This window comes from Arvicanthis niloticus, chromosome 10 (assembly GCF_011762505.2).
Source record: "Arvicanthis niloticus isolate mArvNil1 chromosome 10, mArvNil1.pat.X, whole genome shotgun sequence".
Classification (NCBI taxonomy): domain Eukaryota; kingdom Metazoa; phylum Chordata; class Mammalia; order Rodentia; family Muridae; genus Arvicanthis; species Arvicanthis niloticus.
In genome coordinates this window covers 17,601,017-17,613,323 of record NC_047667.1, presented here as the reverse complement: position 1 = coordinate 17,613,323, position 12,307 = coordinate 17,601,017, and the positions used below count along the sequence as shown (strand labels likewise).

General features: G+C 47.2%; 1 protein-coding gene across 1 annotated transcript in view; it reads left to right on the top strand.

The window, feature by feature from the left end:
* Positions 1-1,113: 1,113 nt before the first annotated feature.
* Positions 1,114-12,307, top strand: part of Lct (lactase) — a 41,210-nt gene continuing 30,016 nt past the window's right edge. The window contains exons 1-3 of the mRNA XM_034513528.2: positions 1,114-1,783; positions 7,212-7,291; positions 11,978-12,061. Of these exons, the coding sequence (XP_034369419.1) occupies positions 1,135-1,783; positions 7,212-7,291; positions 11,978-12,061 (813 nt within the window). The 5' untranslated portion in view covers positions 1,114-1,134. The remainder of the gene's footprint in view (positions 1,784-7,211; positions 7,292-11,977; positions 12,062-12,307) is intronic.

Here is a 12,307-nt window from a genome sequence, read left to right as displayed (position 1 = left end):
ATTCACCATGGGCTGGGCCCTCCCTCATAAATTCCTCATTAAGGAAATACCCCTTAGGCTTGCCTATAGCCAGATCTAATGGAGGCAGTTACTCAACTGCCTCCTATCTCAGCAAGTTGACACTAGCCAGTACAGGGTCCAAGCAAGTATCTGTAGAGGGTGGTGCTTGCTTATAATTTGTTGCTAGGCAAGTGGCAACAGGCAGGTAGGTCCCTGGGGCCTGACAAACTACTTGGCAAGTTCAAGGCCAGTGAGAGTCCCTTAAAAAAAAAAAATGACACCTGAGGACCAACACTCAGCACCCACATGGTGGCTTACAACCATCTGTAACTGCAGGCACCAGACATGCATGGGATACACATGATCCATGTGCATATAAGCAAAACATTCAACCACATAAATTGGTGTTTTAAATAAGGTAGGGGTGTGTGTGTGTGTGTGTATACACACATAGCGAAGGGTTGCCCCTCCCTTTTACAAGATTGATTTGTGCATGTGTTTTTCCTGCATATATATATAGATATACCATGCATGCCTGGTGCCTGTGGTCAGAGGAGGGCCTCAGATCTCCCTTGTGAGTCACCATTTGGTGACTAGAAACCAAACCTTTTGTCTTTTACAAAAGCAACAAGTACTCTTAAATCAACTGAACCTGCTTTCCACGCCTACTGCTAATTTTTGCTTTTTCTAGACAGGGTTTCACTAGCTCTGGCTGGCCTGAAACTCACTTTGTAAGCTAGGCTGGCCTCAAACTCAAGAGCTCCACTTACCTCAGCCTCCTGAGTGCCAAGTTAAAGGCAGGCACTGTCATTTGAGTTCTCGTGTTACAGATATGTGTTGTGACGACGCACATCTGTAATTCTGTACTGGAAGAGGCTGAGGGAGGCAGTTCCCTGGAACTAGCAATTGGGGAGGACACCCAAGATCTACCTCCGGCCTGTGTGCACACAGTGCACACACATGTATACACAAACAAAAGACACATTTTTATGAAGATTATCATTATCACCAAGTTCTGATTTATCTATTTTAGATAACCCAGTTAAATATTGTGTGCATAATCGATATTTTACAGCCTTGGCTGTGCTCATAAAGTCGGGATTCCTTCCACATGCTTCTAACAGTTCCTTGAACATGGAGCTGCCTTGGACAGCACTCTTCCTGAGTACCGTCCTCCTGGGTCTCTCATGCCAGGGGAATGACTGGGAATCTGACAGAAATTTTATTTCAGCCGCTGGTCCTCTAACAAATGACTTAGTGCGTAATCTGAATCATCCTCTGGGAAAACAGGGCTCTGGTTTGGTAGCCGGTGACACCGACATGTATGTCTGCCAGCAGCCACTGCCCTCTTTCTTGCCTCAGTACTTCAGCAGTCTTCGGGCCAGCCAGGTTACCCACTACAAAGTACTTCTGTCATGGGCACAACTTCTCCCAACAGGAAGCTCCAAGAATCCAGACCAGGAAGCAGTGCAGTGCTACCGACAACTCCTCCAGTCCCTGAAGGATGCCCAGCTTGAGCCCATAGTGGTCCTGTGCCACCAGATGCCACCCACCAGCAGCAGCATCCAGAGAGACGGGGTCTTTGCTGACCTCTTTGCTGACTATGCCACATTGGCTTTTCAATCCTTTGGGGACCTTGTTGAGATCTGGTTCACCTTCAGTGACTTGGAGAGAGTGATCCTGGATCATCCCCACCAGGATTTGAAAGTTTCTGGTCTCCAAACCCTCAGCAATGCCCACAGGAAAGCCTTTGACATTTACCACAGAAAGTTCTCTTCTCAGGGTGAGTACAAGCTGACATGGCGGCCAATGGCCAGCAGCCTTCACCACCCTCTTCTGTTTGCCTCCTGAAGCAGGACTGATGTTCCTTCCCACCCACCCCACCTGTGCACTCCCAGGAGAGCCCCCTCACCCTGCCACCCCCCCCCACCAGATCTAAGCACTGCTGAAAATCAGTAATGTGAAGTTCGCAAAGGGGACACAAATGTGTCCAGCATTTGTCTGAAACATCTTTTTGTCTTCTTTTGAGATAATGTCTCTTGTAGCCTAGGCTGGCTCACTGTGTGCCCAGGAGATAACTTTGAACCTCTTATTTTTCTACCTTGACCTCCTGAATTCTGAGATGACAGGCATATGCCACCACATCCAGTTTTGTTCAGTGCTTGGCTAAAACCCAGGACTTGTGCATGCCCAGCAAGCACTCGAACCACTAAGCCATATCCTAAGTTCATATGAATTCTCTCTCTCTCTCTCTCTCTCTCTGTGTGTGTGTATGTGTGTGTGTGTGTAATTTTATTTTAGGCATATGAATGGTTTGTCTGCATGTATGTCTAAGCACCATGTACATGACTGCCCTTGTATCCCCTGGAACTGTAGTTACAAAGGGTGATGAACTGTCAGGTGGATGTTAGGAATCACACCTGGGTCCTCGGGAAGAACTGCCAGCGCTCTTGACTGCTGAGGGTCTCTTCAGCCCCTTGAAAACTATCTTCCTCAGGGTCATGTCTGTGCCACTGTCTTTTACCTTGGAAGGGAAGGTTACAAAGTCAAGATTCCTCACCACTAACGAATGAATTACGTTGCAATGACTATCTCTATGTATAAAGTCTTGCCCCCTCTTTGATAAATTCTTTTTGATAGGGCCTTCAAATTGAAATTAGCCAGGTGTGGTGGTGCATGCCTGTACATCTTGTACTTGAAAGACTGAGCAGGACAATTCTCAGTTCAAAGTCAGTGGTGTGCAAATCACAGTTCAAGACCAGCCAGGACTAGACTACATAGTGAGATCCCCATCCCTGCCCTGTAGGCATGGGGCCTACTCTGAGATGTGGTTAGTATACCCAGTGAGGAAAATGTGGTTAGTATAGCACTGGAGAAAACTATGTTCCTTGGTAAGCAGGCACCAATTGCAGATAGGTGGGTGTGGTTGCCATTGGTTAGGTGTGGGACCTCCTGTCTGCTAACCCCCTCACTCCTGGAGCCTTGGAAGGCCATGTGTGATTTCAACAGTCCTGTTGTGTCTGGAAGACACTGTTTCTTTGGAGTCATCCTTCACCTTTGGCTCTTACACTCTTTACGCCTCCTCTTCCACACAAATCCCTGAGCCTCGAGGGGTAGAATTCAACTTGAATTAGCACAATGGAGGCTAGAGAGAAGTCTTGGCAGTTAAGAGCACTTGCTATTCTCCTAACGACAGGAAGCAGGAGTTGGATATGGTGTCAGGTTTGTATATTTGAGGCCAGCCAAGGATACATAGTAAGACCTTATCTTAAATCCATCCAAAAGCAGGGGCTAAGGACTTCCATAGACATATCTCCAATGAAGATACAGAATTGGCAGAACAACAAAACATATGATGCCTCAGTAACTATTAGAGAAATGCAAATCAAACCGGTGATGAGTGTCTGCTTTATACCCATTAGGATGGCTCTGAGAGAGACACTGACGAGGACTTGCTGGGAAGTACAGGCTTAGGCATTGCTGTGCAGTGTCAAACGGTGCCCTGGGAAGCACCCCAGCTAACACTAGGAAACACACACCCTGCAAACAACCAACGGATGGAGTTGATGCTGGCAACACTTGATTAAGTTGTCCATGTTTAAAGGCTGAATGATGGCTGGGAACACACCATCCCATTCATGTGTGCTGATGCAAGCTTGATTTAAGTATGGAAATCTAAAGGTGTGTATTGTGGCCCCACTGGGCCAAGTCACTCAATAACCAGGCACAGCTTTATCTTATCAGAATGAAGACTGCCTCCCAGAGGTAGGTGATACTCCAAGCTTTGCAAAGTTCTTCTATGCATATAGCAGAATGAACCCTGGGGCCAGGGGTGCAGCTCGGTGGTGCAGTACTTTTCCAGCTTGTGTGAGGTCCTGGGGTCAATCTCTAGTGCTACTCAAGCAAACTGTTGTGCTTGGAAGTGCCTGCATGCAGTAGGGAAGTATGCATTCTACGGTTTCACTACGGTTTCACCAGTTTTACACGATTTCTTTTGGGCTCCAGAACACAGAGCAGAGTAACTTAACTTCCCTGCATGGGTCCAGTCAATTTAACCTTAATGCCTGAAGGCTGAAGGGATCAAAAGAGAAGAGGAGAGAGAGAGAGAGAGAGAGAGAGAGAGAGAGAGAGAGAGAGAGAGAGAGAGAGAGAGCGAGCTAGCTCACATGTGTAGAGGCCAGAGGACAACCTCAGGTATTGTTCCTCAAGGCCAACTCACCTCATTTTTGTTTTTAATTCTTATTTCAGCCTCAGATAGTGGTGCATGCCTTTAATCCCAGCACTCAGCAAGCAGAGGCAGGTGGATGTCTATGAGTTCAAGGCCAGCCTTGAACTCTACAGAGCGAGTTCTAGGACAGCCAGGGATATAAGAGAAACCCTGCCTCCAAAAAAAAAAAATCCTATTTTGTTTATTATTAGTGTGTGTATGTGGGGTGTGTGTGTGTGTGTGTGTGTGTGTGTGTGTGTGTGAAAGTCAAAGGATAACAACATTAATGAGTCTGTTCTCTCCTTCCACTGTGAGTTCTGGGGTTGAAGTTAGGTTATCAGCGCATAGCAAGCCCTTTATGTACTGAGCCAGCTCACCAGCCAAACACCTTGTTTTTTGAAATATGGTCTCTCACTGGCCCGGAACTCACTAAGTAGACTATGCTGGCAAACCAGCAAGGTTCAGGATCCACCAGTCCCTGCCTTCCCAGTGTTAGGATTACACATGTACACTTCGACCCCTGGTTTATTTACGTCCATTCTGTGCTTGAATTCAAGTCCTGTCTTAGTCACACTTTTTTTTTTTTTTTTTTTTTTGGCTTTTCAAGACAGGGTTTCTTTGTATAGCCCTGCCTGTCCTGGAACTCACTGTGTAGAACAGGCTGGCCTTGAACCCAGAAATCCGCCTGCCTCTGCTGCCCAAGTGCTGGGATTAAAGGTGTGCGCCACCACTGCCCAGCTTAGTTAGGGTTTCTATTTCTCTGATGAGACACCATGGCCAAAAGCAAGCTGGGGAGGAAAGGGTTTATTTGGCCTACACTTCCACACTGCTGTTCATCACTGAAAAAAGTCAGAACAGGAACTCAAACAGGGCAGGATCCTAGAGGCAGGAGCTGATGCAGAGACCATGAAGGAGTGCTGCTTACTGGCTTGCTTCCTTCCATGGCTTGTCCAGTCTGCTCTGCCCAGGGATGGCATCCCCCAGAATGGACTGGACCCTCCTCCATTGGTCACTAATTGAGAAAATGCCTTACAGCTGCATCTCATGGAGGCATTTTCTTCTCAACTGAGGCTCCTTCCTCTCTAATGACTCTAGCTTGTGTTAAGTGACACAAAACCAGTCCAAGTCCTCATGCTTGTGACAGAATCACTTCACCAACTGAGCCATGTTCCCAGCTCAAGCACTCCTGTCTTTCTTCTCAAGGAATATATAATGTACGGATGTAAGTAATATGCCAGTTAGACATTAGTAAGGCAGCCATCTGAGAAACCCAACCCCAGCACATGAGTGTCTCTCAGAGCCATCTAAGGCTCACAGGATCAGAATTACACTGATAGCTTGTGGGAAGGTTTATGCTCCTGCCTCGGGGTGTGTCTACTGCCTCCGCTGAATCCGTAGACCCTTTGCCTGGCATCCAGAAGGCCCTGCTTTAATCCCCAGGACTGCATAAACCAGGCCTGCTGGGGCCTGCCTATAATCTCAGCTTGGGAGGTGAAGGTAGGCGAATCAGGAGTCTAAGGTCATCCTTGTCTACTTGGAGCACCTGAGGCTAGCCTGGGTTATATGAGACTCTGTCGGGGGTTGGGGATAGTGGAGAGATGGCTCTTGATTGGCTGAGAGAGCTTGCTGCTCTTCCAGAGGAGCAGAGTTTGATTCCCAGCACCCATATCAAGTGGCTCAGAACCACCTGTAATTCCAGCTCCAAGGGATTCTACACTTCCTTCTGGCCTCTGTAGACATCTGTAGATGAATTACATATACTCATGTGGACATGGAAATATGCACATAAATAAAAACAAGTGTGTGTGTGCGCGTGCGTGTGTGTGTGTGTGTGTGTGTGTGTGTGTGTGTGTGTATTTAAAGGAATATGTGTTCTTGGGCCCATCCATCTCTTGACTCTAAATCTGAAGATGGGTCTTCAACATTGGCTTTCTTTTTGGTTTTTCGAGACAGGGTTTCTCTGTGTAGCCCTGGCTGTCCTAGAACTCACTCTGTAGACCTGGCTGGCCTGGAACTCAGAGATCTGCCTGCTTCTGCCTTTTGAATGCTGAGATTAAAGGTGTGCACCACAATCATCCTCCAGACCCTGCCTATCCCTACATACACACACACACACACACACACACACACACACACACACACACACAGACACCTGGTGCTTTCATTTTCTTAAACTTCTACAGGAGTTCTGGGGTACAAAAAGCTTAGAACCATGGCCATGCTCCTTGAGATGAAATCTAAACAAGTCGCATACATCAAATTTTCTGTTTCCTCCTCAAGTCACAACAGCTGCAATGAAGGCAAAGAAACAGCAGTTTCCTTGGAGCCCCCAGCTCCCAGTTTGGTTTGGTTTGGTTTGGTTTGGTTTGGTTTGGTTTGGTTTGGTTTGGTTTAGTTTTAGGTAGTCCTGATTGGCCAGGAATAGAGTTGGGGATATAGTCAGGATGCCCTTGAACTTCTGATCCTTTGTGCCTCTATTCAAGTGCCGGGGTCACAGGCACACACCACCACACCTGGATTATGCAGTCCTGGTGATCAGTTGTTGGGCTTAGCATGACAGCTCACTACAACGTCCAGGGCACTGCGCCTTTAAATAGAATTTAGAAAGGGGTCCTCTCGTCACTAGGATAATTCTTTTTATTCTGACTCTTCCAAGTGCTCTGTATGGCAGTCCTTATTCGTACAAAACCGTCTTTACTCGGGCATGGTGGCACGAGAGTTTAGTCCAAGCACTCGGGAGGCAGAAGCAGGGAGACCACTGTAAGTTCAAAGACAGCCTGGTTTACAAATCCAGTTCTAGGACAGTCAGAGTCACACAGTTAAGACTCTGTCTCAAAAAAAAAATACAAATAAAGATCAAAATAGTCTCTTAAAGAGACATCGTAATTTTTGGCCACTTTGTTTTCTAAAGTCTGTCAGTCCCCTGGAGACAATCCAGAGTAGAGATCTCTTCAAGAACCTCAGCCCTCCCTCAGCCTCTGCTCACTCTTCTGTCTGGTTCCAGGGGGGAAGCTGTCTGTGGTGCTGAAGGCTGAAGACATCCCCGAGCTTCTGCGAGACCCATCCTTGGCTACTCTCATCAAGGTAGGCACAGCATCTGCAATGCCGAGGGAGAATTGTGATTGTATTTATTTATTTTGAGAAAAAGCCTCTATATGAAGAACACAACAGAAGGCTGCTCAGTGGCAGTGGGGCAGGTTTATTTCTGAGGAAAGCTGAGACCGGCTGTCATCAGAGAAGACAAGACAGTGGACTTCTCTCACCAGGAGATGTATTTACCAGGGATAGGGAGGTGGGTTAGTCAGAGGGCTGAGCTTGGGTTTAGCCAGGCTTACTAACTGTTAATCTAGGACATACAGGAATGGTTACTTGTATCGAACTGATGATACTGACTTAGGGAAACTCTTAGTCACAGCAGTGGGGCAGGCGTGTGGGTGCCTAGGCTGTCATGTAGCCACAGGAGGGGTGCTACTTAGGCCAAAATGGAGGTGCCTCCAAGGTAAAGTGGTCATGTTCTTGTTCTCTCACTTATGTAGGCCACGTGGACTCGAACTCACAGAGACCCACCTGCCTCTGCTTGCCAAGGTGCTAGGATTAAAGGTGTGCACCACCACGTCTGACTAAAGTGTGATTTTTAATTGTTAAAAATGAGAGTTTTTTGTTTGCGTCTTTGCTTTTTTTTTTTTTTTTAATTTTTAAAATTTTTGAGATAAGGTCCCAAGTATCTGAGAACTCAGCAGAAGACTATCTTGGACTTCTGACCCCCACCTCTTGAGTGCAACATGCCTGATTGCAGGCATGTGACACATACCTGGCTTGTGCAATGCTGTGACAGAGCTTTGAGAACGACTGGGCAAGCACTCCACTAACAACCCTGCTGCAAACCCAGCCCTGGTTTGACATCTCCATAAATTCTTCCAAGCGACATGCATTCCCCAGGTCCACAGCTACCTTAAAAAGAACTACGTGCTTTAGCCCTAGCTCCCCATCCGTCAGGTCTTAGCTTGGCTCCATTAAGAAGCCAAAGTACAGACAGGCATGGTGTCACATGCCTGTGGTCCCAGCACTCAACAGGCAGAAGCAGATGGATCTCTGTGAGTTTGAGGCCAGCCTGGTCTATATACTGAGCAGACGGCCAGCCAGGTATACATGAGACTGTCTCAAACAAAGCAAAGCAAAGCAAAGCAAAGCAAAGCAAAACAAATAATCTTCTGGGGCTCACATTGTGGAAGGAGAGAGCTGACTCCCTGCAACTTGTCCTCTCATCTGACATGGGTACCGTGGCTTACACGTGCCCGCACGCAGAGAAAAACTCATTAAGGTTTTCTAATTTTTAAAACTGCCCTTTGTAGAGTACCCATCTGATTTATATTCTCTGTGCCTTTTAAACGATAGCTTGTTTTTGGTTTGGTGTGTAGCCTGTGTAGCCCAGGCTGAACTTGAACTCTCTATCCTAGCTTCTGTCTTCTGAGGTCTGGAGTTTATATGCCTGACTTCACTATATTTTGTTTGGTTTTGAGACAGGGTCTCACTAAGTAACCCAAGACAGCCTCAGATTTGCTCAGTCTTCTTGTTGTAGCCTGTGAGCGCTCAGACAGACAGACTCCCCCTAGGGAATTTCCTCTAGTAACTATTATTTATTCGTTTACTTGTTTATTCATTTTGTTTCTGAGAAAGGGTCATATGTATCTCAGGCTAGCCTAAAAGTCACTACATAACTGAAGACGATCTTCAACTCCTCATCTTCCTGCCTTTACCTCCCAAGTGCTGGGCTTATAGGTGTGAGCCAACACACTCAGTTTGTAACACACTAGGGATGGAACCCAAGCCTTTGTGCATTCGAGACAAACTGAACCATACCAACTACCAACTGAACCATATCCCCCCCCAAGCCAAGGTCTCCACAAGTCTAAACAAATAGCTCCCAGGGGAAAGAGCACCTGGGGTGGAGAGAGGAGCTCTGGTCAGAGCCTCCTGCTGGAGGACACTTTTATGTAGGTGTTAACAGTAGGGGGAATTGTGCTGGTCACATTGAAAGGCAGAGCAGGAGGGATAGCCACGGAAGACAGGCGTCATGTCAAAGGATGGGAGGCCAGCATAAGATATACACAGGGCAAATCAGGAAGCTGAGTCCAGGGTCAAGAGAGACAGGCATCTGCTGTGCAGGACCACTGGAGGCCATGGGGTTTTGCCTTGAGCAGAGTGGGAGCTTCCCAGAGGGAACCCATGCACTGTTCTGGGTTAATCTCAAAATTTCATGCTGCCAGCACGTCAGTTCAAAGACTGTTGCTGGAGAAATACATTTTTACGGTCAGCCCTTTGGTCTCCTGATAGCAATTATCACTCTTTGTAAATTAATTTAGATGGCGTTTAGTCAGCAAGAGGTTTGTTTATCCAAAACCTTATCATGGATGGTTTTCAAGTCCCTGATTTGACAAATATGAACTCTGATCCCTCACACGTGTGGCTCAGGACAATGCAGGTGTCAGCATACACATCAGAGAACGCTGCCCCACATTGCCTTGCAGCCAAAGCAGGTCAAAGCTCCTCACGGCTTAGATGATTTATTATTTTAAAAAAGTATACTTAGGGCTGGAGAGATGGCTCAGAGGTTAAGAGCACTGACTGCTCTTCCAGAGGTCCTGAGTTCAATTCCCAGCAACCACATGGTGGCTCACAACCATCTGTAATGGGATCTGATGCCCTCTTCTGATGTATCTGAAGACAGCTACAGTGTACTCATATGCATAGAATAAATACATCTTTTATAGAGCTAAGTATGGCGTTTAATGAGTTTGCGAAGTGCTTGCCATGCATACATAAATCCCTGGCTTCTGTCTCAAGTACCACAAACTGGGCATGGTGTAGATTCCTAGAATTCAGTACTCGGGATATAGAGACAGGAAGACTAGGAGTTCAAGATCATCCTAAACTATACAGTGAGTTTAAGGCTAGCCTGGGCTACATGAGATCCTGTCCCTTCCATAAAAAAAAAAAAAAAGCAAGGCTGTAAGATGAAAAAGGGAAGAAAGGGAAGAGAGGGGAAGGGAGGGGAAGACAGAGAAGAGGAGAGGAGAGGAGGAGGGTGAGAGACTCGAACAGCTTAGGTAGGACTGACCTGGGACTTTGAAAGTGTCCCAAGTTCCCAGGTTAGTCTCATTTGTGAACACCGGGCCCCACTATGCCCTTGTCATTCTCCACCATTCTTCACGTGCTCCCATACTCACTCCTCTTCCAAGTCTTAGCCTAGCTTTAACTGTGAGGCTCCCTGCCCCTGTACCTGGTGAACGGAGAGCATGTGTTGGGGAGACTTCAGTGGCATTCTCCATCATGGAGCCAGCCTGTGGAACCTGGTGAGCACTAGGGATCATTTGATTAGTAGAGCACTGGGGAGGGAGCCAGTGATGGGTTGGGTGTCAGGCCAGCCACGTACTGCACAAAAAACAAACAGTAACAAAAAAACAAACAAACAAAAAAAAAAAACAAAAAAAAAAAAGGGGGGGGGGGCTGGAGAGATGGCTGAGTGGTTAAGAGCACTGACTGTTCTTCTAGAGGTCCTGAGTTCAGTTCACAGCAACCACATGGTGGCTCACAGCCATCTGTAATGGGATCTGATGCCCTCTTCCGGTGTATCTAAAAACAGTGACAATGTACTCATAAAATAAATAAATCTTAAAAAATAAGAAAAAGAAACTCAGAGATCAAATTGGCTCTGTATCCCGAGTGCTGGGATTAAAGGTGTGCACCACTACTGCCCAGCCTTCCTTTTTCCTTCTTTCCTTTTAAAAAAATTATGCAGTGGTGGCACATGCCTTTAATCCCAGCACTGGGGAGGTGGAGGCAGGTGGATTTCTGAGTTCGAGGCCAGCCTGGTTTACAGAGTGAGTTCCAGGACAGCCAGGGCAATACAGAGAAACCCTGTCTCAAAAAAAAAAAAATCATTACATTTTTATTTGTGTGTGTGTGTGTCTGTCTGTCTGTCTGTCTGTCTGTCTATGTATCTGTGTGTCTCTGTGTAGGCATGCACATGCTGTGGATGTCAAAGGGTAATTTTGAGGGGTCTCAGTTCTGTCATGTGGGGTAGAACTTTGGTCCCCAGATTTGATGGCAGGTGCCTGTAACCCTCTGAGCCATCTCACTATTCTCCTCCTCCCCCTCCCCCTCCTCCCCTTCGCCCTCCTCTCCTTCTTCAAGACAAGATTTCATGTTGCACAAGCTGGCTTTGAACTCACTAGGTAACCAAGGATGAAAGTACTGGATTGTAGACATGCACCACCATGCTCTGTTCACGTAGTGCTGGTGCCAGACCCAAGGCCTTGCACGTGGTAAGCAAGCACTGAGCTACACACTCAGCACGCCCTACTTAGAGTGTGGGTCAGAGCATGGCTGATCAGACTGTGTAGCTTGTGCTTTCAGCTAATAAGCCAGGGTTGACTAGACTTCAAACTATGATCTGAAATAAAAACCAAACCCCAGCCCTAGAGAGTCCCTGATATCACAAAGGTCAAGGGGAATGTGCTGCCTTGGGCAAACAGAGCTCCAGACTTTGATTCCCTCCCTCGGTGCACCTCCATTGGCACCCCACACCCAACACACCCATTTACACACTTATTATCTAACCACATACTCCCACTGTGGCACTGGGTGATGTAGTAACATACACACACATCCCCAGATTTCTCTTGGGGCCCAAGATTGAGCTTAGTCATGGGGAGAGTCACAGCCCACTTCTGAGCCTTGCTCCTAATGGCTTGACTTCCTTACTTCTAGGGCTCGGTGGATTTCCTCTCTCTTGATGTGTCTTATGAATGCCAAAGTGTGGCGACTCTACCACAGAAGCTGAGTGGATTGCAGGTAATGTGAGTGCTTTGCCATCTTGACGGTGAGTGGCAAAGGTTCTGGACAGCTTTTTAGAAATTCGTTGCTTTGGCTAAGGCGTGGGCTGAGACTTCAACATGCTAAATGAGACCTGCTGAGCCTGAGATGGGCTCTCCATGGGCTCGCCGTGGGCTCGCCGTGGGCTCGCTGTGGGTTTTCTGTGTAGCTCCTTGGTTGCTAGACAGCTTGCCTAGAATGTGCGAAGTCCTGAGTCCCATCCCC